The following is a 27,862-nucleotide window of genomic DNA, read 5'->3' as shown; positions in this document are numbered from 1 at the left end:
ACTGATGATCCAGTAAGCATGACCCTTAACTTGATCTTACCTCCAGGGGCAGAATATCATAGTTAACCATGCACTCTGACCCCAGCTTCCTAACAAGATGGCAAATGCTGCACTGTACTGTACAGTATACAGTATGTGACAAATAAAGGCTTCTTCTAAATATTATAAATTAAAGTGCGGGTTAAGAGGGCAGAAACATGTGCATAGACTCGGCATTATGAGTAAGGTTAAACAAGAATAATATAACTAATTAACCACAATAACAGAAATAATGAATGATTAATAACTAATAAGGATAACAAGGTTCATCTTCCTGTTCATCTTCCATCATTTATGGTATTAATGTGATCAGTTTAACGCTGTAAGTGTCACTCACAAACAAGGTTCAACAACTGATTTTCTATTACTAGCTAGAAATGTTACAAAGCTGCTTATGTTAAACAAAAAGGTATGTTAAAAAAAAGGGTAGTGACAGGCTATATAGGGTACATTCCACATTGCCTATGCTGTACTTTATTTTCTATAGCGTTTATCCTGTACATGGTGCCAGGAGGCCTGAAGCATATCCCAGGGGACTTCAGACACAATGTGGGGTAAAATCCATTGTAGGCCACACACTTACATACTCATTCAAACACTACGGACAATTTGGGAACCTATTACCTATTAGCCTAACCTATTTGGACTGTGGGAGGAAACTGGAATACCCGGAAGAAAGCCACCAGGCACAAACTCCACGCACACAGACCCAAGATGGGAATCGAACCCTCAACCCTGGAAGTGCAAGGCCACAGTGCTTGCAAATCATTTTATGTTTGATTCAGTTTGAGTATTATTATGTATATATTTAATACAAAAAGGAATAACACATTATAACAGCCTAAATATTATCTGTATTCTGTACTCTTTGATGTTTTTTATAAGAAAAATGCAAAATGGCAAATTATGGGATTACATGACAGAGCAGCAGCATGTGGCCGGGTAGCTCTCAGTGTACACATAGTTCTCGTTCCCAAACACCATGTAATAGTGGGATTTCCCTTTCCAGTCGTAGGTCACCTTGGTGACTGGGATCAGCTCGATGGTGTGACGCTGCAGTGGAAAACAGTCTCAGATAAAGTAACAAGCTCCATGCAAATTAAACTTAGTTTTAATGTACTCATGATGCTCGAGTGTCAGTAACTACCAACACACCTAAGCACCTGGTACAGTTAAACACACTTTCTTCTAATTCTTGCACAAAATATTTAATGAAATTGCTTTAATTTGATTTCTAGCAACATTAAAATGCTTTTAACTATTTTACTAGCAGTACCTGCTGCAGAATGCGAGAAGTCTTGATATACATGGATTGATGTTCTCGTATTAAGCGCTCTGAGACTTGGCTTAGTGAAGTGTCTTGGAAACTCGCCATTGGACCAAGCTTTAACAAACACGCACCAATGTGTTAGGTCTCTTTACCATTTGCACTGAAGTAATTATTATTATTATTATTATTATTATTATTACCATGCACTGGGAATCTGTGAACATCTCCTTTCCGGAGACCTTACTGAATTCCTCTGACTTCAGACCGCTCGACTGCTCTACCAGGAAATCATTTTTATACGTAGTCCTGAGGAGAACAAAACATGACCAGACATTACAATTCAGACACAGGAATATTTCATAATTTCATGCTTCCCAATATCACACTTCGTTTCTTATGAATACTGGCATGCTCTGGTTTTGAAGTCATTAGCTACAGCGCAGTTACACGAAACGCTAAAGGAAAATATGAGATGGTATCAAAAAGCTTCGGGTCTAGTTTTGTAACACTCCAACACAAGTCCGCACAAACAGTCAGCACCCACCTTTATAAGTGAGTGTGCCAAAAGACATTGTCCTGTGTACATCAGAAGCTGTGCAACGGGTGCTATTCTGATTGGAGACAGCAAGTTAGAACAAACAGCGAATCCAAAGATAATATTCTGTGTGAAACACAAAAACACTTTTCGAATTTGCCACAGAGACATGTGACATAATTTGGCAAGTCTACAGTGATGCGTCGGAAGATAGCGAAAGATTAGAAAGACAACAAGCTTAACCCCAAAAAAAGTCTAAACAAATTTTTATACCACATGGCACACTGGTACAATGTAATGGCACAGAAAAATAGATGAATTTTTACAGTAAGACCACGAATAAGGCGAATTACTCACAAAATGCTCTAATACAGATGTTAGTCATGCGGTATTCTGGTTTTACCGCCACGCCTTACGGTGGCAGCATTTGGGTTTGTGCGTTTGTTGGCTTCTACCGCTGAGTGGCGCTATATAATTATAGACTGACGCCTCAGACATCAGTTCATTCTCTCAAGGATTAATGAGCCGCGCTCCGTTAGAGCTGCACGTAGTAGCGGATAAAAGCAAGTGAAACATTGTAGTTAAACGACTTCATAATCACATTATTAAAATTACTGTACAAATGTACTGTTGAATTTAAATTAAATTAAATCTTATTAGGATCGAATTTAAGCAAAGTAAACGTTAACACAGTGAGCCTTTAGATTTATTAACTGAAATAAATGAAAATAAATGACCATAAAAATTAAAACATTGTCAGGACGTGCTACTGCGTCAGCAGATGTCGATGTGTTTTTGCGTTATTAAAAGAAATAAATGCAGTAGGCTGTTATGATCATTATAATGTTCTTTAATAAATTATGAAAACATTTTAACAAATTACATTTTTACATCCCAGCACCCCCGTTGCGTTGTACCACTGCCGGCAAAAACTACGAGGGTCTACCGATGCCTCAAGAGAGACAAAATGAGTAGTGATTTGCCACTACATGTCATGTGCCCACTACATACTATATGTTGTCATTGCTTGTCATAGTAAATTGTAATGCGCCCAGACTGACAAACCAGGAATCACTACAAATCCCCAAGCCGTGATCTTATCTATTATCGTGATCATTATTGTGATCTCCATAATGATTGACTACCAACAAGATCTCACCACTGGATCTTGAGCGTCATGAAGACGAAAAGCTGTCTCTTCCCTCGACACGTTTTACATTCACAGCACCCATTTCCACTGCACCTGCCACAGCTGCACACACACACACACACACACACACACCGATTAAAATATAACATTAACCAACAACCCCTTTTCATGTTAAACACAAAAACCTGTGTTACAGTATGTTTCCTTTGGAAAAACCTGGAATATTTCCGTAGCTTACTTTTCTTTTCCGCAGCTATTACAGTGTGAGCAGGGAGTGTTTCCTTGGCGATTCCTGTTACCGTTACAAGCCCTGCAAACCTTCTGAAAATAGATTGCATTAAGACATCATTCAAACTGACACAGGATGATAACATAAAGTAATGATGTTACTGTTGTACCTATGGAAATATAATAGTGCCAAAATTCCTCAAAGCAAAATAGCTGGTTAAATTACATGAACTGAAAAAAACCCGTGTGGCAATAAGATTTTTTTAACTTTTCTGCATTTCAATTTGATCTGAATTGAAAAAAATCCTTAGAGCATTTACAATGTTTGAAATCTTTGCCACTGCAATTTATTGTGGTTGTATATTTCAAGTGAAAATGTAATCCAAGCATTTAAAATTCAATGCAAAAAATGTTCAAGTGACTAAATTGCAGTTCAAAAATATTTTCAAGTGTTTAAAATACAATCTTCATTATTTTTCAATCTTACAAATTCAGGTCGACAAAATTTAGGTTTAGGTTTCACTTGAAATATACAACCACAAGAAATTGCAGTGGCAAAAATTTCAAACATTGTAAATGCTCTAAGGATTTTTTTCAATTCAGATTAAATTGCAATGCAGAATTTTTTTTTTTTCAGTTCATGTAATTCAACCTGCTATTTTGCTTTAAGGAATTGTGGCACTATTATACTTCCATATGTAACTTTTGAAACTGAACTCACGTTCCCAGACCCAGCGCAGTCCTTGCATGGCTTTGTCCCCATCCCATTACAGGCATGGCAGTTCTACAGATAATGATATATACATAAAATTACACATGCAGCAATGATCATGTTTTAAGTTACAATCAATGGCCATTATAGGTCACATCTGTTGACTTCTTTTAGGTGAAAATCTAAAACATTAAAAGATGGGAAGCCCTCTGGTATGTTTGTGTTTATGATGAATTTGAGACAGTGGTAGGCGTCTATGATGAGTTTGAAGAGATACACAGTGGTACGACAGCATTCGAATGTAATTCATTCCAGTTTCGAGTTCTTAGGGTGAAATTTTGTATTGAGAAATGCATTTTCCCATGAAAAATAATGTAAATGTGGATAATCTTTTTCAACCAATATTACCAATTTGGGGGGGCTCTCTTGTCTAAACATTAGCATGCACACACACTTGCCTAGGGTGTGCCCTCAAGGACAAAATGTATGTCCGGACATAAAATGCAACACCCCAACTCAACAACTTAAACTGAAGAAGTATTCTGTTACAATAGTGTTTATAATGAGTTTTCGACAGCAGTACGTGTCTATAGTATATTGACTTCCGGACAGCAGTAGTATAGTAGGCTGAGAGTTTTTGTCAGGAAATTAATTTTTTGGGGGGTTTCTCTACCTTAACTGAGGAGGTATGCGGCACTCTGATGGTTTTCTCTTGATCCTTAAAGAAAGCAGGTGCTTTGGCTTCGATCGCCCACAGTTCTGGAGCAGGCTGGATGAGCGCATCCACATGCTGACCTGAAACACACCAGCTGGAGTTTAACTCACCCACTCATCGTCTATACCGCTTTATTCTGTATACAGGGTCACATCTTTGAGGCAAAGTTAGGAAAAATGTAAAGGAACACAGCACACACCACCAAAGAAATGTTTCTCAGAAGAAGCATGTTCACATTCTCTGGAACTGGTGGGTGGGACTGGTGGGTGACACTGTTATTTGTTCTTTACCTGTATACGGTTCATGACTCCATTCAATAGATCTCTTCTCAGCAAAAGTCTCCAAGTGATACTATGAGAAAAGAACAGGAGGAGAACAAAGCAAAAGTCAAAAGAATGCAATCATAATCATTACATGCCGGTTACTGGTAGTCCCAGATTTACGAACGAGTTCTGTTCTGGGAGCACGTCCTTAAGTCCAATTTGTTCTTCAGTCTGATGAAGTGAGTGTTATATGCCTTTGACACAAATATACAATGTGAACCATACCAATCCACTTGACTAAATCTGTCCTTTTTTTCCTCAACACTGCCATCATGTGGCCAAAACACTTTGGCACCTTAGGAAATGAAACTTATAAAAAATGAAATAAATAATGTGGAATAAAAAAAAATGCTGCCTTTGTACCTTTAAATCACAGGGGCAATTCTGAATGCAGTTTTCTCTCCATTTTAAGTTTTTCCACTGTATTGGACTGTGAAGCTTTACAGGACGAGCATTTTCTATCATCCTGGACTGATTCAGTAAAACAGCTGAGGCCGACTCTTTCTACCACACCCCGGCACGCTCACACATACGATATACCGAAATTTTATACATTCGCTTACACACTGAAAATATTTTAAATAATTGTAAATATAGGTATCTGGTGCACTGCAGTGTTCTTGTGCACTTCTCCTCATTACAACCTAGCTGCAGCATTTTCTATGGCATCATGTAAGAGTCATGTAATTTCTCACCCTGTAGGTGTTAAAGGGCTCTAAGTTGGTGATGACGCCTTCTCGAGCCGGTGCAGAACTGTAACAACATTTACTGGACGCGTAGCTAATAAACGCCTCATGTGCATCCTCTGTCACGCAGGTGATACTGGACACAAAGACCAGACAACAACACTGGGTAAATAAATAAGGAAATAAATGAATTAATAACAGTGAATAATGAACCACTCTGGATAAGGTAGTGTCCTTATTGCTGGAAATACTCAAGCGGCGCTCCAGTCAAACCATGACTTTTGACTGAGAATAAAAGTAAACATTTCTGAAAGTAAAAACATCCTTTATTTCTCTAAATAATGTGGCAATAACTACCAGGAAAGTTCCTGTAATGTGCGGGTGGTGCTGGTAAATGATTGTGTGTAAAAGTTCCCACAGACAGATATGTCTCTTGCGCAAGTCTGTGCCAAGTTATCCATCAATTTTTATGGATCACGCATCTCTACTCGCTAAATGTTCGCAGTAATGTCTGCAGTGAGCCCCGAGCCACCTCATTATTTACAGACATAGGCCTGCTTTAAAACATTTGCACCATTCAAATGTTTTACTGCGGGTAAGCGTTTCATCGCCGTACTGTGCTTAAGGTCTTCTGTTAATTTTATTTGCTATTAAAGCTTTATTTACCAGAAACTTCATCACGAGTATAGGTTTGACTTGAAACGTAAACAGGTCTCAGTTCCTGCGTGTTCCTCTGTCGTACAGCTTACAAATTTGTTACGGTGATTTACATGTTCATGATTCACGATCAGTGTTCCCTTTCAAAAGCTACACTCGATACTGCTTGAAAAAGATATTGGGAACGGCCTTTGTTTGACCAATTGTTGAGGCATGTGTGTCAAACATGCCAAAGTTTGGCTTGTATAACCTCGGTCAGGTGACATCATTTATTTATGTGCTAAAAATAGGTTATAAATAGGCATAAACCGGAAACATCCTCAGGTCTTTTTGTCTTTAAGGACCGCATTGTGTGTGCGTGTGTGCAAAAATCTGTGTGTTAAATACTGTGTGGCAGTTAAAAAAAAAAAAAAAACAGAAAGCAAAAGTAAAAGTAAATATTACTTACAATGGCGGAGTTGGAAAGGAGATGTTTGCCTCCATGTGAGAGACTTCTCGCTGATAATGATCGCCACGCTTTCTGCTTTGAGTGTTTGGGGGAAGAGCACGCTATCCTTGGACTCGAGGGAGAATGCGAGCACTGCAATCTCCTCTCAACCAGAGTGCTTCAAGCCCTGCTCACGTTCTTTAAAGGGCAATCGCGAGCCGCGGCTCTCTCCTAAGGATCGCGTGTCGATCTGGCCGAAGCCTGTAAGACGGATTCACCCCTTTCTCTCGCGCTCTTGCCGGATTCGCTTGGTGCATCTTCTGATCGGGCGGAAGAGACCTCTTCTCTTGCTTCCGGTGAGATGGAAAGTGCCACCTCAGAGCGCTCCTCTCGTGACGAGCAAGCGTACGAGGAGTTACTCAAAGTGGTAACCAGGGCAGTCGAACGCTTACACCTCGACTGGCCGCAGGAGCAAGAGACCCCCAAACGCTCAAGACTAGCTGACAGGTTTCTGTCAGATGGCCGGTTGGAAGGGCCTCAGCGATGGTCTCTCCCCTTTCTTGTTGACCTCCATGACGAGGTGACTCGATCATGGAGTAATCCTTATTTGTCCCATGTCTTTATGCCATCGACGTCGATTTGTTCGACTATCGTTAATGCAAAGGCACGGGGCTATATGATGATGCCCCAGATTAAAGAGACGCTTGCGGGCTATCTCTCTCCTGAGAGCTCATCATCATTAAAAAAGGCCACTCTCCTCACCAAGCCAAGCACTGCTTTTCAAGCAGTGGGTTAGACTGGTGCTGCCCTGCACACCATGGCGGTTCGGCAGGCGTACCAGGCTGACCTGCTGAAGGATTTAAGCACTGGCGGGTCCAATAATGAAGAGGCATTTTCAGAGCTGCACCGAGCCACGGATTTGTCTCTCCGTGTGACCAAGCAGACGGTCCGTGCCATCGGCCATTCTATGGCTGGCATGGTTTTCACGGAGAGACATCTGTGGCTCAACCTCACAGGCATCAAGGACAAAGACCGCACTTTCCTCCTTGATGCCCCCATCTCGCCTTCCGACCTATTTGGCGACGTTGTCAACACCGTCGCCACTAGGTTTCGGAACCACTGCTCCCCAAAACACCAGTGGTGGCGGAGATTGGACAACAGCCTCCTGAGGGTGCCAGGAAGGAGTTCTTATTCTCTGTTGGAATTTTATGTGCCCCTTCCCCCACCGTCCTGGGCGCACCAGCCTCAGGACTTCTCTTTATAGGAGATGATGCTCCTCAGGTCCGGTCTCCTTGGGGCAGACAGTGAAGACGCACACGCTACATAACCCTGGGGGTCCAGACACTTTCAGTGCAGTGGCGTCAGTATTCTCGTTCCCAATAGCATTTTCATGCAGCATCGAGTGTAGCTTTTGGAAGGGAAAGTCTCGGGTTACTTGACTGTAACCATGTTTCCTGAACCAAGATTTGCTTGCATTTCAGTCAAAATTTATTAAAACTTTTGCCTCTTCTTGCAGAACACTCGGAAACCGCGTTACTCACAATCCAAGTACATGTAATGTAATTTCTGCTGATTAATGGGGTGTATAAACACTAATTAATTTCACTCTTCAGTTTACATTCGAACACACTTTATTAGCATAACTGCATACTGTAGATTATAAAGAAAGTTGTCCAGGTGATGATTACAGTATATTGTGACCTAGGCAGTTTCTGCATTATGTTATGCTCTTATGTAGTAAACAAACATAGTGAATATGAAGCCATTTGGCCGCCGTGACATACAGCACTGCACTGTGGTGAAAAAGTTCACAGGTAATACACATAAGACTGTCATGATAGAACAGAACAGTATTGAGGAAGTGCAAAGTACATCAAGGTTTATTGTGAAAAGGCATTGTCAAACACGCCTTGCTGGACAAACAGACAGAAACATACAATTTCAGAAACATACATATTTTAAATAAACCTGGATAAAGATGATTAAGAGCAAATCTGTCAGAGAACCCAATTTGTTTATATGTGCCATATTACGTTTAAGTAATAATCAGAATTATTATTATTATCATTACTATACAGTACCTACAGAAATAGTTAAAGATACATAAATTAAAAGGTTTTAACAGGAGAGTGAGATGTTGCTTACTTCCACTCGGGTTGAGCAGGGAGGTTCTTCGGGGCTGGCACGGGCACCGAGGGCATTAGGGGAGGAAGACAAAAAAACAGGAAATGTTCACTAAAACACACAATATAATACAATGACTACAGTTCATATACATCATATATACTGCAGAACAGGAAAAAACTAAGCTAATAATACATGAATATAAGCACAAATACGATGCTATATAGATTTCAATAAATTACACAAGGTGTTTAGTCAAACCAGGACGTTTGATGAAATTTCTGGTCAATAAAGCCATAAAAATGATGACATTTACAGGAGATTTTAAACGCAGTACAATGATGAGACTCAGTAAAGCAGTAAAACATTTTAATGGTGCAAATGTTTTAAAGAAGGTCAGCTGAGGTGGCTCGGAGCACACTGCAGTCATTCACGTGAACATTCAGTGTGTGAATAAAATTTAAAAACCTTTTTAAAAATTAACAGATAACTGGTCTCCAACTTGTAAAACTGACACATCTGTCCATGAGAACAGTACACACAATCATTCATGATGTTATAAACATTTATGTGCCAAATTTATGTGCACAATGGTAAACATCTTGAACCCAGCTCCTAAGCTTCTAGCCCTGCTACCTTTCCACCTGGTCTTCTGTACTTACAGTATCTCCACCCTCCTTCATCATGTCATGTCAACCAACTTTTTTGCCTTCCCTGTCATAGTCCCAACATTCAAAGTCCCTACTTTCACTCCTAAACACTTGCCTTTCCTCTTTTTTTTCTGCCTATAAACATGCCTTCCTCCTCTCCTTCTCCTCACACTGTAGGTCAACAGCACCGGTTGTGGTCGTCGTTAACCTGGGCCACGACCGATTCGGTATGGTGTCCTGTCAATAATTTGCATGACTGATTTGGAAAATGTTTTCTAAAACGTAACTTGTTCATAAGTAGGGACAACCTGCATATATATACAAGGTAAAGTGGTATAAATGATGAGTGAGAGTGCATAATGTGGTGTATATCAGTATAATGGTTTGATAAACACACAAATCTAAATATAATGTACTGTACCAACTGTACAATTAGAAAACAACTTATATAGGCTATTGTTACGGCGGGCCAACAGCCAGCACCTCTTACTGCCACCCTTGCACTCAACCAAGCAGACGAAAACTCAACATAGGCTGAGTACCATGGACAGTTCCACCTCATGCACACAAGGGGCGGGGCACCTCAACTCCCTGTCAATGGCAGCAGAGCACCTACCATCCTGGTGCCACTCTCACCCTCTTGGTCCATGAGTACATCTTAGTAGTGATAGACTATGCCACATGCTACTCCAAAGCCATTCCACTTCCAAAGAGACTTCCAAAGCCATCGACAAGAAGCTAGTGCAGCTCTTTAGTTGTGTGGGTCTACCGAAGGAGCTCCTTACTGATTACAATACCCGCTTTATGTCAAAGTTAATGGCAGATATTTGGCGGCAGGAGAAGCAGATCCGACTTCTGCTTATCACCCCCAGACCAATGGCCTGGTGGGGAGAACATGCTACCTTAAGTGATCAGTGAAGTTGCTCGTAACTGGGACCAGCTACTCCTGTACGTCCTCTTTAAGTTCCGAGAGACTACCCAGGCCTACACTGGTTTCACCTCCTGGTTTCAGGACCAAGTGCTCCTGCTCCTACCCAGTGCCAACTTTAAGTTTATGGCTCAGAGGCAGGGACCCTACACTGTTTTGGAGCGAGTGGGGGCAGTAAACTACAGACTACAACCGTTAAAGAAAAACTGTCGAGCTTTATGACATAAATCTTAAAAAAAAAAATTAATTGAACCATTACCACTCGTTGCAGCCCTTGCCTCTCTCTCTCCTGAAGCAGAGTCGTGAGTTAGTGCAGCGAGGGGAGGACCTCTCACCACTGCAGCAACAAGAGCTTATAGAAACATGACATCAAAACCTCACCTAATATATACCTATAAAGTATAATTGTTTGCTTACGACCCTACAGAGTCCTGGAGGCCCGCCACCATGCGATCGAAGCTGCACCCAAAAAAATTTTTTTCTCCCTCTTGCGCTATGGAATTGTTGGTAATCGTCTCCTCTCCTGGGACTTAGTGTGCGTATAATCAACATCCGTGCATGCTTGTACTGTTTACTATAACACTGTGACCATGTGTGTGTGCACAGCGCGAGTGTATTGTTTATTATAACACGTGTGTGTACGCGTGTAAAGCAAAAGAAAATCTTATTTGAGAGGTTAAAAATTAATTTTCTCTCTCCCTCTCTGTATCAGCCTGCACACACACCCCTCCTCTCGCCTTCTCATGCATGTTTGATTTTTGCTTTAAAGCAGTGATTCCATTAGTGTGCGCTCACACGATTGCCGTAAGCGATGTTCCTTGTTAATTTTTCCGATAAAGTAGTCTTTCCGTTAGTGTGTGTGTGTGTGTGTGTGTGTGATAAACTCAAATTAGAGAGGAAAAAGTGTTACTGTATGAGACGAGAAATGGGGAGGGTCTGAAAAACACTTATCTGTTAGGATTTATTTTTACTTTTTTTATGGTAAAGGTCCGGTTAATTTATTTTATTTTAACTTTATATATTGTATTAATTATTTTTATGTATTTTTTGGGGGGCTGTGGAACAGATACTTTGAGTTTCCATTATTTCTTATGGGAAAATTCAGCTTTGGTTTACAAGTGTTTTGAAATACGAGCTCGCTTCTGGAACAAATTATGCTCGTAATCCAAGGTTCCACTGTACTGGTACTTTGGAAATTTCACACTACGGAAATGATATATTTAACGTTTATTGAAACAAAAACTATTACTCTTATAAAACGTATACTACTGAAATGTTTATAAATTGTAAATAAGTTATATGATTAATTTGCAAGTCAGAGAGCGAGGTCTGGAATATATTTGCTTGAATAACAAAGCCCAGAAAATGCAAATATATTGTTTTTTGTTTTTTTTACAGTATAAGAGGTATGGAGATATTATTATTTTGTACTATATTTTAAAAATATTAATAACCTATGTAATTGCATGGATTGTTTTAATTACATATTTATTGTAATTTAATTAAAATATTATATTAATTACACATTTTTATTGTGTCATAATAATAATATGCTGTATTTAATAATAAGTTTAATAAATTTACAAGTCCCTTTTCAAGGTCCAAAAATCTCTTTTTTTCTGAGCTCCAGAGAGGTGCATTGACTGATGGGGAATTTTGGCTGTTTGCTTCCAGCGAGGAGTTTAACTTGCTGTGGTTTGAAATCATACTGAACATGGCTGAATAACCTGTGCAGTCCACTACTCAAGGAACTAATCGGCGATTGAAACGTAGATTACATACATATAAACTCACCAATCACTTTATAAGGTTCACTGGTCAACTGCTAAACATGGTCAATATGATCTGCTAAAGTTCAAACTGATATGAATATATATCTGTAGTGCAAATAGTGTAATATCATGTCTGTATAATGCACAAAACCATTAATTTTAAAAAAAATACCCAACCGAACCCTAAAAAGTAATAAATAAATAAATAAATAAATAACAAGAATATTTGTGTGCTGGTAAGAAAAGCAACATATTACATGACAGACCAGTTTTCATATTTAAAAAAAAAACGAACGTGCCTCTGTTTTGCATGAAAATTGAAAGGAACGAGTGTGATAAAGTTACCAGAAGAACATTTTTATCTTTTCCAGCATGCTCAGTAAAACCTAACAGCTGTTTTAGATCTTAAAAATCTGTATCTAAAACTACTGATTATTTTTCAAGCATATATTTGTGACGCAAATTTTTTTTTTTATACAGAAATGTTTTCAAAAGCATCTTTGTTTATGGCATTGTTTTGTATGTCCCCAAAGCTTTTGAAAAGTACTGTAAATAAAGCAGCTAGTAGGTTTTACTCAGCATGCTGAAAAAGTTTTTTGGTAAGTTCAAACAGTCACTATCTGGTTCTATTACCTGGTTCTGAAGGTGATGAGGTCATGTACCCAGGGTTGTCGATACCTTGTATGGCTCCATAATCACTAAAAACAACAACAACAACAACAATAATAATAATAATAATCATCATAATCATAATAATAATAATAATAATAATAATAATAATAATAATAATAATAATTAATCATCACATCAACATTAAAACATCTATACATCAAAACTCTATAAAGAATAAAAATGTCTCAAGTGTTAATCTTACTTATAAACCGGTCTCCTCTCCATATCTGCAAGTGTGGATGGCACCAACACACTGATGTGATATAGTGTACATGTCTCACTATATTACAGAGTACTTCCCTTTACCTCATGTGACCACAATGTGACAGTTTTTTTTTATCCATTACATTTAAAAAAAAACGTTATGTATTACAAAATGTATTTCGTACATAAAGGTAAAATGTTATCTGTATATTCAGGAAAGACAAAACATGTCACAACCCACTGACCCACATCGTACAGTCAGAGAGCGAGGTCTGGAATATATTTGCTGGAATAACAAACGCCAAATAATGGAAATATATTGGTTTTGTTTTTTTATTCTAATACCCTAATCTTAAATTTGCCTGGGATTTGTTCTATATATGTACACACCTCTTGTTTTACTCTAGTGCTTTATGATCCTTGGCAAACAGGACACTTTAGTATCACTTTCTTTTCATGTTCCACTGGATGTTCTTGGAAATAATAGATATTGAAAACACGATTCACTTTATTTACTTTAATTATGAGTATGATTTATTTTTATATACACACACATATGTATGTATGTATGTATGTATGTGTGTATGTATACAATACAATTAAACATCAAAGTTTATACTGTATATACATAAAACCTTATGTTGTTCAATTGTATTGTATTGTACTATGTTGCATTACATTCCACTTCATTTCACTTATTAGTATTATTTATTTATTTTCAAGACACAGACAAGGCAAAAGACCCAGCCGAAGTCTTGAAAACACCTGGTGGGATTGTGAGTGAGAGAGAGCAGCACGCCATCAGTCCAGATTGCACTTTCAGTCTCACATTTAAAGGTAAAATCACAAATAAATACGATCGCCCAGATAGGATCAAAAACCTTTATTTTTAGTTTCCAGAGTCCCGTCAGGTCTTGAAGATGTGGCTGTTAGTTTTTTGTTTTAAGTTTTCATTAGTACTCTTTAATACTTTTACGCTATCTCCAAAAGGGAAGTTCTTCCGATACATGTCATAAGCAATCATACTGTACATCCTCCTATTTCGTTGACTCCATCAGAAGCCTTGTGCAAGGGCTCTTATGAATATTATTACAGCATTACTGAATTACACACTATAACACATACACAACGTTCTCAGTACTGATTGTCCTTAAAGTTCTCCCCCTGATTACCGCAATGATTCATAATTACCCCATCCAGTATCACACAGTTGCCATCATGTCATCCTGCAGAAGGAAAGAGGGGGTGTTGTTGGGGGGACTTTTTTTCTTATCTTGTTTAGTGTGTCTGTTAGAAATGAATATACAACAAATCTACACTTGGATTTCTGCAAGTCCCTTGTCTGTTCATTAGAAAATGTAATGCCATCTATGTATTAAAAAACAAATGATTAAAAACAAAGAACAAAACCAAGCGATCAATATATGTATAATGTTTAATATATTGTAGGTTTAATGTATATTACATTTTAGAAAAATAATTGGTTGTTTTTAATCTGTCCAAATAACAGCCTTGCAAAATACACACATACAAAATAATACATGCAATACCCTTTTTTAAATTGGAAATTAATTGTTAAATAAGGAATCTCATGCCCAACTTCACTTTTATATTAAATCCCATCTTGATCAAAACAAGTCAACGTGCCCAGTTTACGCGTGCATTCATGACGTCAGACGCAAATCGCTAGGCTAAAAGATTTTACAGTAAGTTAGTCGAACTTTAAGGAGACAGTTACTGTGGCTTAAAATATCAAATTGACTCAGCTAACTTGAAAAGTGTCATATCCACAAACATATAAATACCATAAAGTTCTAAATATCATTCAAGGTCTATTAATTTGAACTAAGTGTAATTATTTAAGTTTAATTACATCGAGCCTTAGGATTTACTGTGTGGAGCACTTGGGCCACTTGGTGGGTTACACCCTGGACGGGTTTCCAATCCATCACAGGGCACAAGCACATGCAAACAATCACACACATTATGGGCAAGTTGGAAATGCGAATTAGCCTAATCTGGATGACTTTGGACTGTTAGAAGAAACTAAAACACCCAGAGGAAACCCACTAAGCACAGAGCGAACATGCAAACTCCACACACATCTGTTCTCTGGTTTATGTGAGGAGATTCATAAAATCATATCGGGTAATAATGAATGAAAAAGAACTCAAAGAAACGAGAAAGAATTAGAAATATAGTTATATTATGTAGTAAAGGAAAATATCAGAAAAAACTAACACAATGACAAATTATTTCATCACAAAAATAAATGCTTATATATTGTTTATAATATTAAATCTAAATGCATCTGATAAATTTCAGAATCATTTTAAAAGCCTAGGATAGACCAAATAATTAAACGAATAGGAAACAGGAACAGGAATTATAGATCTTCTACAAGGGGTAAATAAGTATTAAGCAGTAAGCATAAAGATAAGTCTAGATGAGTGAATATGAGTGAATAAATAACAAATGTTTATGTAAAAGAGAAAATAGTATTTGCTGTAAGTACATACTGTATCTTAAAAGTTCATGCCTTACATTACTGGTTACATAATGCCTTACATTAGGTGCGTTTGAATGCTTAAATGATTGATTCATAGGTTACTAAACAAAACAAAAAACATTCAGCTGAGATTGCTCAGGACTACCGCCCACACAGTCCCCCTTTGCCATTCTGCCCGCCGCAATTGCTCGCCAGCTTCGTTTTCGCATGCCAGCTGGGCACTGCCTTCAGACTCGCACGTGCACACCCTCATAACTTTCCTCCTTTTTTCCCCGTCGTCCTCCCTTAAACTTTTCCTATCCCTTTTTTCTAAATTAAATGACCCTTTTCCCAAAGGCCTCACCTCGTGTATGTGTGTCTGTGTTGCAACCCGTGCATTAAACACATTACAAAATCTTTTACCCATATGATCCATTTATGAACATGACTTAACTCTTACATCTGACACACTTTATATTGACAAACTTAAACAGAACCAATAATGCAGAACTGTTATAGTAAAAAGCATACAACGCTGTTTTTATTATAATACAAAAATTAATTCATGTTCATTGGTACAGTATGTAAATGCAAAATATTCCTGAGTACATGCATACACAATGAATACAATTAATAAAAACAGTTACAGCATAAATGAAAAAAAAAAACATTAGTTTTACAAAAACAACATTTTTGTAGATAATCAGTAAGTAAAGAATAAAACACTTTGGTCAAACTGTTATAGGAAAAAAAAAGGCGAGGTGGTGTGATGACATAAGATTACTGTACAATCAACAGGAAATTGAAATTTTTTTCTCTCTATTGCCAAGAAACCACATTGCAAAAACTCCTTTGTCTTCTTCATGTGTCTGAAAAGTTCCTGCATTACCTCTGACTGCTGCAAACTGGGGATTGTGCTGATACTGGTGACTCCTTCTCTCTCTCTCTCTCTCTCTCTCTCATTCTCTATACCACTTATCCTGTACAGGGTCATGGTTAGCCTGGAGCCTATCCGAGGGGACTCAGGACAAAAGGTGGGGTACATCCTGAACCAAGTGACAATCCTTTTGCAAGCAAGCCCACACACACACCCTCACACTGGGAACGCCAATGAATCTAACCTGCATGTCTTTGGACTGTGAAAGGAAACCTAAGTAATTGGAGGAAACCCACCAAGCCTGTGGAAAACATGCAAACTCCATACACAAAAACCCTGAGGTAGGACTCAAACCCTTGACCCAGAATGCTAGAAGAAGTGTAACTACAGGGTATGTGACAAAATTGTTTTTATTGGCAAATCGCAATATTACAAGAAAACAGTATTACATGAATAATAAAACCTAATGATAATAATAAAAAAGTATTGATAGCGAAAAGCTGAATAGCGCTGCAAAATCTCACCTCCATTGTTTCCTACTGTAACTGTACTGTATGTCACTTTGGATTAATTAGTATCCAAATGAGGTGGCTCAACAGTTAAGCTTTTTGGCCACTAAGAAGAAAGTCCAATCAGGTCAAGAGGCCACTGATGGTCCAATAAGCATGATCCTTAACTTGATCTCACCTCCAGGAGCAGAATACCGTGGTTAACCATGCACTCTGACCCCAGCTTCTTAACAAGATGGCAAATGCTTTGCTGTAATGTACAGTATATGTAACAAGGGAAGGCTTCTTCTTCTTCTTGAAAAAAAAAAAAAAAAAACTAATGTAAATATCATAAGTCAAAGTGTGGGTTAGGAGGGCAGAGACATGCACATAGACTCACCCTATATAGCATGCTCACATGAATGATCATGCTATATAGGGTGCGTCCCACATCACATATGCTATACTTTTTTTTCTATAGCCGGGAGGCCTGGAGCCTATTCTAGGAGACTTTGGACGCGAGATGGGGTAGAATCTATTGCAGGGCACACACTTTTACTCAAACACTAAGGAAAATTTTGGAATGCAAATTAGCCCAAACTGCATGTTTTTGAACTGTGGGAGGAAACCGGTATATCCGGAGGAAACCCACCAAACTCCACGCAAACAGACCCGAGGTGGGAATGGAACCCTCGACCGAGGAAGTGTGAGGCCACAGTGTAACCACTATGTCACTATGCTGCCCTGTACTAAACAGCATGTCAAAATAGTCACATACACTCTAATGGAAAGCAATAGTACACAGTTTGTGTATGTGTTTGTGCATAAAATTAAGGGCAACACCACTTCTGTATGATTTACAGCTCGTAAAAGTCCAACATAGTTTCAACATAAAATCGATAAAAAACAAATTAGGGGAAAAACTCTACCCAAACAGTGTCTGAGAACTGAAGATCGAAAAGACTGCTAAGAAGGAAGTGTCTTAATATTATTATTAATTATATCCTACTACACTAGGATGCACTAATCAGCTAATTATTTAGGTAGCAGCGATGTGTTGTTTGTAAATGAGTCGACTCTTTGAACCAACTCCTCCAGGAGTTACCTTGCAAATCAGAGACTTTTATCATTTTATGTTTGAATCAGTTTGAGTATTACAGTATCAATTATGCACATGTAATATAAAAAGGAATAACAGACTATAACAGCGCAAAGATGATTCATACTTTGTATCATTTGGTGTTTTTGATGCTGAATTATGGGATTACATGACAGAGCAGCAGCATGCGGCCGGGTAGCTCTTGGTGGACACTCTGTTCTCGTTTCCAAACACAATGTAAGAGTGGAACTTCCCTTTCCAGGTGTAGTTCACCTTGGTGACGGGTATCAGCTCGATGGTGTGACGCTGCAGTGGAAAACAGTCTCAGATAAAGTTACAAGCTCCATGCAAATTAAATGTAGTTTTAATGTACTCATGATGCTTGAGTGTCAAACACCTGAGCACCTGGTAAAGTTGAACACACATTTTCCTCTAATTCAAGCATGAAATATTTAATAAAATTGCAATGAAATTGAATTTGATTATTAATAAGCATTAATATGCTTTTAACTCTGTTACTAAAGAGTAGCAGTACCTGCTGCAGAATGTGAGAATACTTGGATTGATGTTTTTGTATAAAACGCTCAGACGCTTGGCGCAGTGAAGCGTCTTGGAAATTCACCACTGGACCAACCTTTAACACACACATACGCACCAATGTGTTAAGTCTCTTCAACATGCGCCCTGGAGTTATGTTCATAAATGTGACGTGCATTATTATTATTATCATTATTATTATTGTTAGTAGTATTATTACCATGCGCTGGGAATCTGTGAACATCACCTTTCCGGAGACCTTATTAAATTTCTTCGACTTCAGACCGCTCGACTGCTCCACCACGAAATCCTTTTTATAAGTAATCCTGAAGAGAACAAAACATGACCACACCTCACACACAGGAATATTTAATTTTTTCATGTTTAATTGTTTTATGCTTCCAAATATCACACTTCTTTTGCTTGTGTGAAACTGGGCTAATCTGCCACAAAGACATGTGACATGATTTAGCAAGTTTACAGCGATGCTGCAACGAGCCGTGTGAGGTTTTTTGAGTGCCATGTGTGCTTCAAGAAGGGAAGAACATCACTGGAAGACGACGAGAGATCAGTAAGATAATTGACTCAACCCAAGAAAAAGCAGAAACCATTCAGCAACTTGTGCATGATGATCGTCGGAGAACAATCCACAACATTGCTGCCATTATCGATGTGTCATACGGAACAGTCCAGGCAATCCTCACGTATGATTTAAACTTGCACCGTGTTGCGGCCAAGTTTGTCCCCAGGCTGCTGACGCAGGAGCAGAAAAACGATTGCTTTGAAGTTTGCCAAGAACTGTCAGTGTGCCGTGGGTGACCTTCATGTCGCGGATCATTGACGGTGGTGAAACTTGGGTGTACAGGTATGACTCTGAGACGAAGCAACAGTTTTTACAGTGGAAGAACCCGTCATCTTCACAACCAAAAAAACCAAGGCAAGTAATTTTTTCGTCATTCACAGCGTAGTGCATTGTGAATTCGTCCCTGGGGACAAGACCATCAATAGCAAATTCTACTGGCAGGTTTTAAGTGGTGTGATGGAGGATATACGGCCTAACAACAGAGCTTGTAAACAGAGCTAATTTCAAAACTTTCTGATACCATTTATAAACGTTTTTTAATACCACATGGCACAGTCATGCACATATGAATGTATACGGTAAGAAAATGGATAAGGCAAAGTACTAAAAAATACTGTTGATTGACATAGTAAATTGTGGTACGCCGTGGGTACTATTGTAATTATGCTTTAGCTCTGCCAGTCGGGAGGGCCGAAGACTATCATGTGCTTCATCCGAACCACGTGACGTCAGCCGACCGCATCTTTTCGAACTGCTCGCTCATGACCGTTGGAGGTGGCGTAACACACTCTGTGTGAGCTCACAGATGCCCCTGATTGGCTGTAGAGCCTACCTTTTATTCCTCCCCTCTAAGAGAGCTCGGCCAATCAGCTCTCTAGGCCTCCGGCTGCGAGAGGTTACAACATCAGCCGGGAATTGAACTCGCGATCTCCGGATGATAGGGCGAGCACTTTACCACTGAGGCCCCCTGTCTTGAGTCTCTGAGGCAGCTACGCTGGCCTACTATTGACTACACAAGGCCACAAATGAGGACCAGGAATTAGCTACAGAAACATACAGCACTCCTACAAGTCACAGAAATGCTCCAAGAATTTGTAGCCCAGACTGGCAAACCAGGAATCACTACAAACCCCCAAGCTGTGATCTTAATAATGTACTACTACAAACATGATCTCACCACTGAATCTTGAGTGTCATGAAGACGAGGAGCTGTTTCTTTCCTTGACACAGGGTACATTGATAGGTGCCTTTTCCATTGCACCTGCTACAGCTGTGCGCGCACACACACACACACACACACCACATCAATTAAAATATTACATTATAACCAACAACCCCTTTTTTATGTTAAACACAAAAACTTGTATGAAGTTATGTTCCATTGGGAAAATGTGTAAACTGTAATGGTTAAGTAGCGTACGTTTTTTCTCCTAAGCCGTTACAGTCTGAGCAGTCAGTTCCGTCGCAAGACCCGCTACCATTACAAGTACTGCATTTTTCCTGAAAATTGATCACATTGAGAGACATTATTCACACTCACACAGGATGATAACATGGGGTAGTGATGTAACTGTTGTAACTTTTAAAACTGTACTCACTTTCCTAGACCCATTGCACTTATTGCATGTCTTTGTCCCCATCCCATTACAGCCATGGCAGATCTACAGATAGTCATATATACATAAAATCACACATGCAGCAATGATCATATTCAATTTACCATCTGTTATACAATTACACCTTAAATCTGACCAACAATTATAGGTCATGTGTTGACTTCTGTTTTACAATCCATGGCCATTATACAGCAGGTCACATGTGTAACAACTTCTTTTAGGTGAACATCTGAAACATTATCGGACGGGAAGCACTCTGAAATAACCCAAAAATATTACCAACACTATTGCATTTAAAACAATTAATATATTTACATAGAAAAGACATGTAAATAAAGTAAAATATGAAATAAATAGATATTTAATCTCAGTAATACCTAATTTATGATTCCTTTTGGCATCAGCTGCATTAAAAACGAAACTGAAAGCGGCTCCCTTTTCTTCTTGCTATCGTCCTTGCTAGTGCCTTCACTAAATCTTAATCTTAAAATGCAAAAGTAAATAAATAAATAAATAAAACAACAACAACAAAAAAAAAAACATATAAACTCACTTTGCTTGGATTTCCAGTGACGCCAGCCAATTTTAATTAGTTTGTTCACTCATGCTAAAAATGCTTCACATGTTGAGGCAATTTTCATGCAAACTTTGACTTCTTAAGCAAAAAATTCGCTAGGAAGGGCATTCATCTGCCAAAGTTCCACTGTATTTCTCAAATGATTTGAGAGAGTGACAGGGGTATAGAATGAGTTTGAGTGAGTAATATGTTTCTAAGATGAGTTTGAGAGAGCAGTATGTGTTCAGGATGAGTTTAAGAGAGATATGGTTTAAATGATGAGATTTGGAGAGTAGTGTGTGTCGAGGATGAGTTTCAAAAATATCTACAGAAGGATAAAGATAAATGTTTTGGTTAGCCAGATCTTAAAACTAAATGAATTATCATATGAGTTCTTCCACCAGTGCACTGGGAACATTTGAACCCTATGGGTTGTGCAAACCTCTAGTGTTCACACGGTGCAACTGGATTAATTTTATAACAAATACAATACTGGTATGTGAAGTTCCAGAGAAGGCTGAAAGTTGAGTTGGGAGTTATGTTAATTAATTAATTTTTGGGGGATTTCTCTACCTTGACTGAGGAGGTATGCGGCACTTTGATGGTTGTCTCTTGATCCTTAAAGAAACCAGGTGCTTTGGCTTCGATCTCCCATGCTTTTGGAGCAGGCTGGATAAGTGAATCCACAGGCTGACCTGAAACACACCAGCTGGTCACTCACTCACTCACTCACTCACTCACTCATCATCTATACCGCTTTATCCTGTATACAGGGTCGCATCAAATTTAGGAAAAATGTAAAGTAACACAGCACACAGTACTGCCTACACGCTCTAGGTACGAGGAGCATTTCCTCACACCTGTCAATCACTAGCAAACTGTCAGCATTTGTAAGTTCATACATTGGAACCTTGGATTGTGAGTAATGTGGTTTGCGAGCGTTCCACAAGATGAGCAAAAATTTTTAATAATTTTGACTTGAAAAATGAGCAAGTCTTGGTTTATGAGTACCGAGTATCATGTAGCACGTATGCGCTTCTTGTTTAGACGCAGAGCGCACATGATCACAACTGAGCCAATGTTTTTTCTCTCCCTTGTGCTACAGAATTGTGGGTTCACACACACACACACACACACACACACAGAAACACTGCTCTGTCGCAATTCTTTTTAAAGGTAAAGTTTTATTTTTACTTTACAGCAGGGATTTCATTAGTGTGTGTGCACCCTCAAATGTCATTAGAGATGTTCCTTGTTAATTTTCTCGATAAAGCTGTGTCCCTTGTGTGTGTGTGTGTGTGTGTGTGTGTGTGAATGTCGTCCCACACAGTAGTCCTCCCTTTTCTCAAATAAGAGAGGAGGAAATGTTACTCTTTAAGACAAGAGGAGGGAAAGGGGTAAGGTGTCATTTCTTCTCTTCTCTTAGCTTCACACACATGCATGCGCGCACACACACACACACGCACATAGCGCATACATGCATACAACACTAACGGAAACACAGTGCATGCACACATACAACACTAACGGAAACACTTATCTGTCGTGATTTATAGGTAAAGTGCAGATTAATTCATTTTACTTTTACTTTATATTATGTATTAATTCTTTTTATGTATTTATCTGATGGATTTGGAGTTGGGAGTAAAACGAAATTGTTACCTGTATACGGTTCATGACACCATTTAATAGATCTCTTCTCAGTAAAGGTCTCCAAGCGATACTATGGGGAAGAGGAATGGGAAACTGTGAACTCTGTTTTGTTGAGGATTTTTCAAAATTCAGATTATTTACCATCAGGACAGCTTTACAGGACGAACATTTTCTATCATCGTGCTCCCGGAATGATTCATTGTGTGGCCGAATCATTTCTCCCACACGCACACACATACAGTATACCAGACTTTATACATTTTAAACATTCGCTTACATACTGAAAAGAAATAAATATTGGTATCTGTTGCACTGTAGTGTCTATTTTTGGTACAATACATATAAGATACTTCTGTGATTAAACTAGAAGTAGAACCGCGGTCTGTTTGTATCTGCAAAAATTCATAACTTGAATGTTTGCATGTTGGGGACTACCTGTACTGTTTTCCTTCTGTTCTAAACAACATTTTCAACTGTAAACTTGACTGTAAACCTTAAAAAACAATTCTTTCGTATAATATGATACACCTTTTTTAATAATTAGTGCTTTAATTAGAACAGCACTACCCTCACTTCTCCTTATTACAACCTAGCTGCAGCATTTTCTATGACATTGTGTAATTTCTCACCCTGTGGGTGTCGAAGGGCTCTAATTTGGTGATGACGCCCTCTTGAGCCGGCGCAGATCTGTAACAGCATTTACTGGACGCGTAGCTGATAAACGCTTCACGTGCATCTTCCTCTGTGATGGAGGTGATACTGAAAACAAAGACCAGACACCAACACTGGGTAAATAAACGAAGAAATAAATGAACTAATAACAGTGAATAATGAACCACTTTGGATAAGGGAGTGTCCTTAATGTTTAACGGGCGTTAAAGTCAAACATTTGATTAAGAAAAAAACAGAACAGTTATGAGAGTATGAACTTTCATCATTCTTTTATATGATCCCCTGCTACACTAAAGCACATGCAAATATGTGGAACTAGATTGGAGTAAGGTCAGGCCAGGACGGAGGATGTACGTAGCAATAACTCCAAGCCAAGTTCCTGTAATGTGCGAGTGGTGCTGGTGAATAATTGTGTGTACAGTTCACACAGACAGATGCGTCTCTTGCGCAAGTTATCCATCGATGAATAACTTATACATTGACAGTTATACAGGCGTCTTTACTTGCTGAATGTTCGCAGTAACAACTGCAGTGGGCTCAGAGCCACCTCGTTATTCACAGACACTGGGCCTTCTTTAAAACGTTTGCACCGTTCAAATGTTTTACTGCAGGAAAGAGCCTCATCGCCGTACAGTGCTTAAAGTCGGGATGCAGCTTCACACAAACTTCACAGAGATCTACAATACACTGTACTGTAAATACTGCTGATTAATGGGTTGTATAAACACTATTTCATTTCACTTTTACGGTGGCCCTGAAGTGCAAAACAAATTAACAAAACTGAAAACAAAATAATAAAACCAAAAACAAAATAACAAATTTTGTGCAAAACAAATGAACAAAACTGAAAACAAAATAATAAAACCAAAAACAAAATAACAAATTTTAAAACAAATTAACAAAACGGAAAACAAAATAACTAATATCTGACTGTCCGAGAAGTGCAATACAAATAAAAAAAAACGGAAAACAAATTAAAAAACAAATAACAAAATCCAAAACTAATTTTTTTGGGAGGGGGGGGTTTTGTTGTTTTGTTTTTGTTATTTTGTTTTCGGTTTTGTTAATTTGTATTGCACTTCTCGGCCAGTCCGATACAAACCGGAAAAGGTAGGTATAGATTGTGAATGAAATGCTTACCGCTAATTGGACGAGACATCTGTCACTCAAGATATACAGGAAGTACTGTAGTAGCGGTAGATTTGTGTGTGTATGAATCTGCAAACATTATTGTGGTTTCAAATATGGTGTACTTACGGTGGCCCTGAAGTCAGTTTTGCTAATTTTTTTGCACTTCACGGCCATCATAGTTTAAACTGAAGCAGAACACACAAGAAACGAAGATAAAGAAACAAGTTCCTACTTCCTGTATATCTTGAGTGACAGATGTCTCGTCCAATCAGCGGTAAGTATTTCATTCGCTAACTATACCTACCTTTTCCGGTTTGTATCTGACTGGCCGAGAAGTGCAATACAAATTAACAAAACGGAAAACAAATTAACAAAAATAAAACGAAATTAACAAATCCAAAAACAAAATAACAAAACAAAACAACAACCCCCCCCCCTCCAAAAAAAAAAAAATTTTAAAAAAAATTGGGTTTTGTTATTTGGTTTTTATTTATTCATTTTTTTTTTTTTTTTTTACCGTTTTGTTAATTTGTATTGCACTTCTCGGCCAGTCAGATATTAGTTATTTTGTTTTCCATTTTGTTAATTTGGTTTTGAATTTGTTATTTTGTTTTGGGTTTTGTTATTTTGTTTTCTGTTTTGTTCATTTGTTTTGCACTTTAGGGCCACCGTAATGATAGAACAGAACAGTATTGAGGTACATCAAGGTTTATTGCGAGAAGGCAATCACTTGACAAACAGACAGAAACACACAATACACTCTTTAAAATAAACCTGGACAAAGATTATTAAGAGTAAATCTGCCAGAGAACCCAATTTGTTTATAATGTATAAATTATTACATTAAATTAATAATCTGAATTATTATAATTATTATTATGATTATTTAGTACCTACAGGAATAAGTAAAGATACATAAATGAAAAGGTTCTAAAAGGAGAGTGAGATGGTGCTTACTTCCTCTCTGGTTGAGCAGGGAGGTTCTCCAGGGATGGCACAGGCACTGAGGGCATCGGCGGAGGAAGACACTGTCCTGCAAACACTAAAAACAAAACAGAAAAAAACAGAATGTTCACTATGACACACAGAATCATACAATATCCTACAATAACTACAGTTCATATTCATCATATATAGTGCAGAACATTAAAAAAATACTCATCATACATAAATATAAGCACAAATCTGATGCTACACAGATTAAAATAAATGAGGGGTGTTCAAGTCAAACTGGGACTTTTAATGCAATTCTTGGTGAATAAGGTGGTGTGAAACTGATTGACATTTACAGATGACTGATGAGACTCATTTGAACAATGAAAACGTTTTTAAGGAAGGCGTATGTCCGTGATCGAGGTGGCTCAGAGCTTTAGCTTGTGAATGAAAAACCTATTTGAAAATCGACAGATAACTTGTTGCCAACTTGCAAAACAGACACATCTGTCTGCAGGAATTGTACACACAATCATTCGCAAATGTTATGAACATTTCTGTGCCAGATTTAATGATCTACTTTAAAATAAGATACTAATAATCTACTTTCTTACACACTTGCTTACAACACCTGCACCAATAGATATTAACTAGTTTTAATATTGATTAGTAATTAATATTAATTATAAAATTTTACTGGGATTAGTTCATATTTTCACTTTCGCTGAAATAACAACGCTGAAGTGGTATAAGTGAATTTTGACGCACGGGAGTCATTTGAAGATAAAACTTCATCCATGTCCAAACTTTTTTTATGAGTTCTATTTCTACAAACTCCTTAAACGTCAACGATTGATAGAAATGCTATTATTAATATATAATAAATTATATTAATTATTATTATTATTATTATTATTATTATTATTATTATTGTTGTTGTTGTTGTTGTTATTATTGTTGTTATTATTATTATTATTATTATTATTATTATATAAACAGATTTCACCTCCTTCACCTTCCAGATTTCCATGGTACCCCGGCACTGTGTCGTCATATCCAGCAGGGGTCGCTGTTGGAGCAGCAAACGCAGACATGGCTGAAACAAACAGCAAACCTGTCAAGTGTTGAGCAGAATCGCAGATTTCAAAGCGCAGAAACACTGAACAACTATAAGTGATCACGAGATAACTTGTGCCTGTTTTATACATCATTACATGCAAAGTGTACAGTGCAAACAAATTATTATTTTTTTTAATCGTTGGATCAGTTATGGCTTTCCTGCCCTATACACACGCCCACACACACACACACACACACACACCAGTGGTGTCAAAAGTATTCACATTTATTACTTGAGTAGAAGTATAGATACTAGGGTTTAAAAAGAAGTTGAAGTATCAACTTAAGCTTTTTACTCAAGTAAAAGTGTAAAAGCACTGGTTTCAAAACCTCTTAAAGTATAAGTGGGGGGGGTTGTGGAAGCATTAAGGATAAAAGCGTAGGCTGTGCCACGGGCCTATATACTGCACTAACACCTCATAAAAAAAAAGAAAAAAAAAGATAAATGTGTTGTTTTTTTTGTTGTATTTTTCAACGGCCATAGTGATTTGGGATTCTGTATATGGAAATTGAAAAATTATGCATTTTTGTACAATGCAAATACATCAAAGAACAATATATGTGTACTACTGAGCATTAACATGTTTCATGTTTTACATACAAGAAAATTAGTGTACCCAGGGCAGGCTTAGTAACAATTACCCTTGTATGGTTGTCTATATATATATATATATATATATATATATATATATATATATATATAAAATTTCTGTTACCTTCCTGGTGCTTGGTTGTGACATTTCGCTCGAATCTTGAGTCTCTATCACGGACATCTTTGTCTACTTATCACAATCTTATCAATCGAAAATGCTATTTTATTCAAACGTCCTTGCTAGAGTGTGTGACGTGACATCATGTGCAGATGCGATGGATCGCGTACCAACCAATAGGGTGTCGGAATGGTGTGTTTATACTTCTCATCCAACCACAATCAAATTTTATCTGGATGTTTTTTTGTTGTTGTTGTTTTTTGAATGACAAGCTGAAATAAAATAGGAGTACCGAGGCTATTTTTATA

At 38.0% G+C, this 27,862-nt stretch overlaps 1 protein-coding gene across 1 annotated transcript; it reads right to left on the bottom strand.

Annotated features, from left to right (window-relative positions):
* Positions 1-675: 675 nt before the first annotated feature.
* LOC128530063 (protein SSUH2 homolog) lies at positions 676-26,819 on the bottom strand. The gene is made up of 21 exons (XM_053503770.1): positions 26,732-26,819; positions 25,750-25,825; positions 23,619-23,748; positions 22,999-23,059; positions 21,910-22,031; positions 20,763-20,825; positions 20,585-20,664; positions 20,342-20,434; positions 18,802-18,907; positions 18,580-18,678; positions 18,214-18,350; positions 8,888-8,977; positions 5,668-5,794; positions 4,940-5,000; positions 4,608-4,729; positions 3,944-4,006; positions 3,233-3,315; positions 3,004-3,096; positions 1,510-1,615; positions 1,316-1,423; positions 676-1,092 (listed from the first exon to the last, which is right to left on the bottom strand). The coding sequence occupies exons 1-21, from the start codon at positions 26,817-26,819 to the stop codon at positions 952-954; spliced, it is 2,049 nt and encodes a 682-aa protein (XP_053359745.1). The 3' UTR covers positions 676-951.
* Between the last annotated feature and the right edge of the window lie 1,043 nt (positions 26,820-27,862).

Source organism: Clarias gariepinus, chromosome 9 (genome assembly GCF_024256425.1).
Source record: "Clarias gariepinus isolate MV-2021 ecotype Netherlands chromosome 9, CGAR_prim_01v2, whole genome shotgun sequence".
Taxonomy (NCBI): Eukaryota; Metazoa; Chordata; class Actinopteri; order Siluriformes; family Clariidae; genus Clarias; species Clarias gariepinus.
This window is presented reverse-complemented; position numbering and strand designations above follow the sequence as displayed.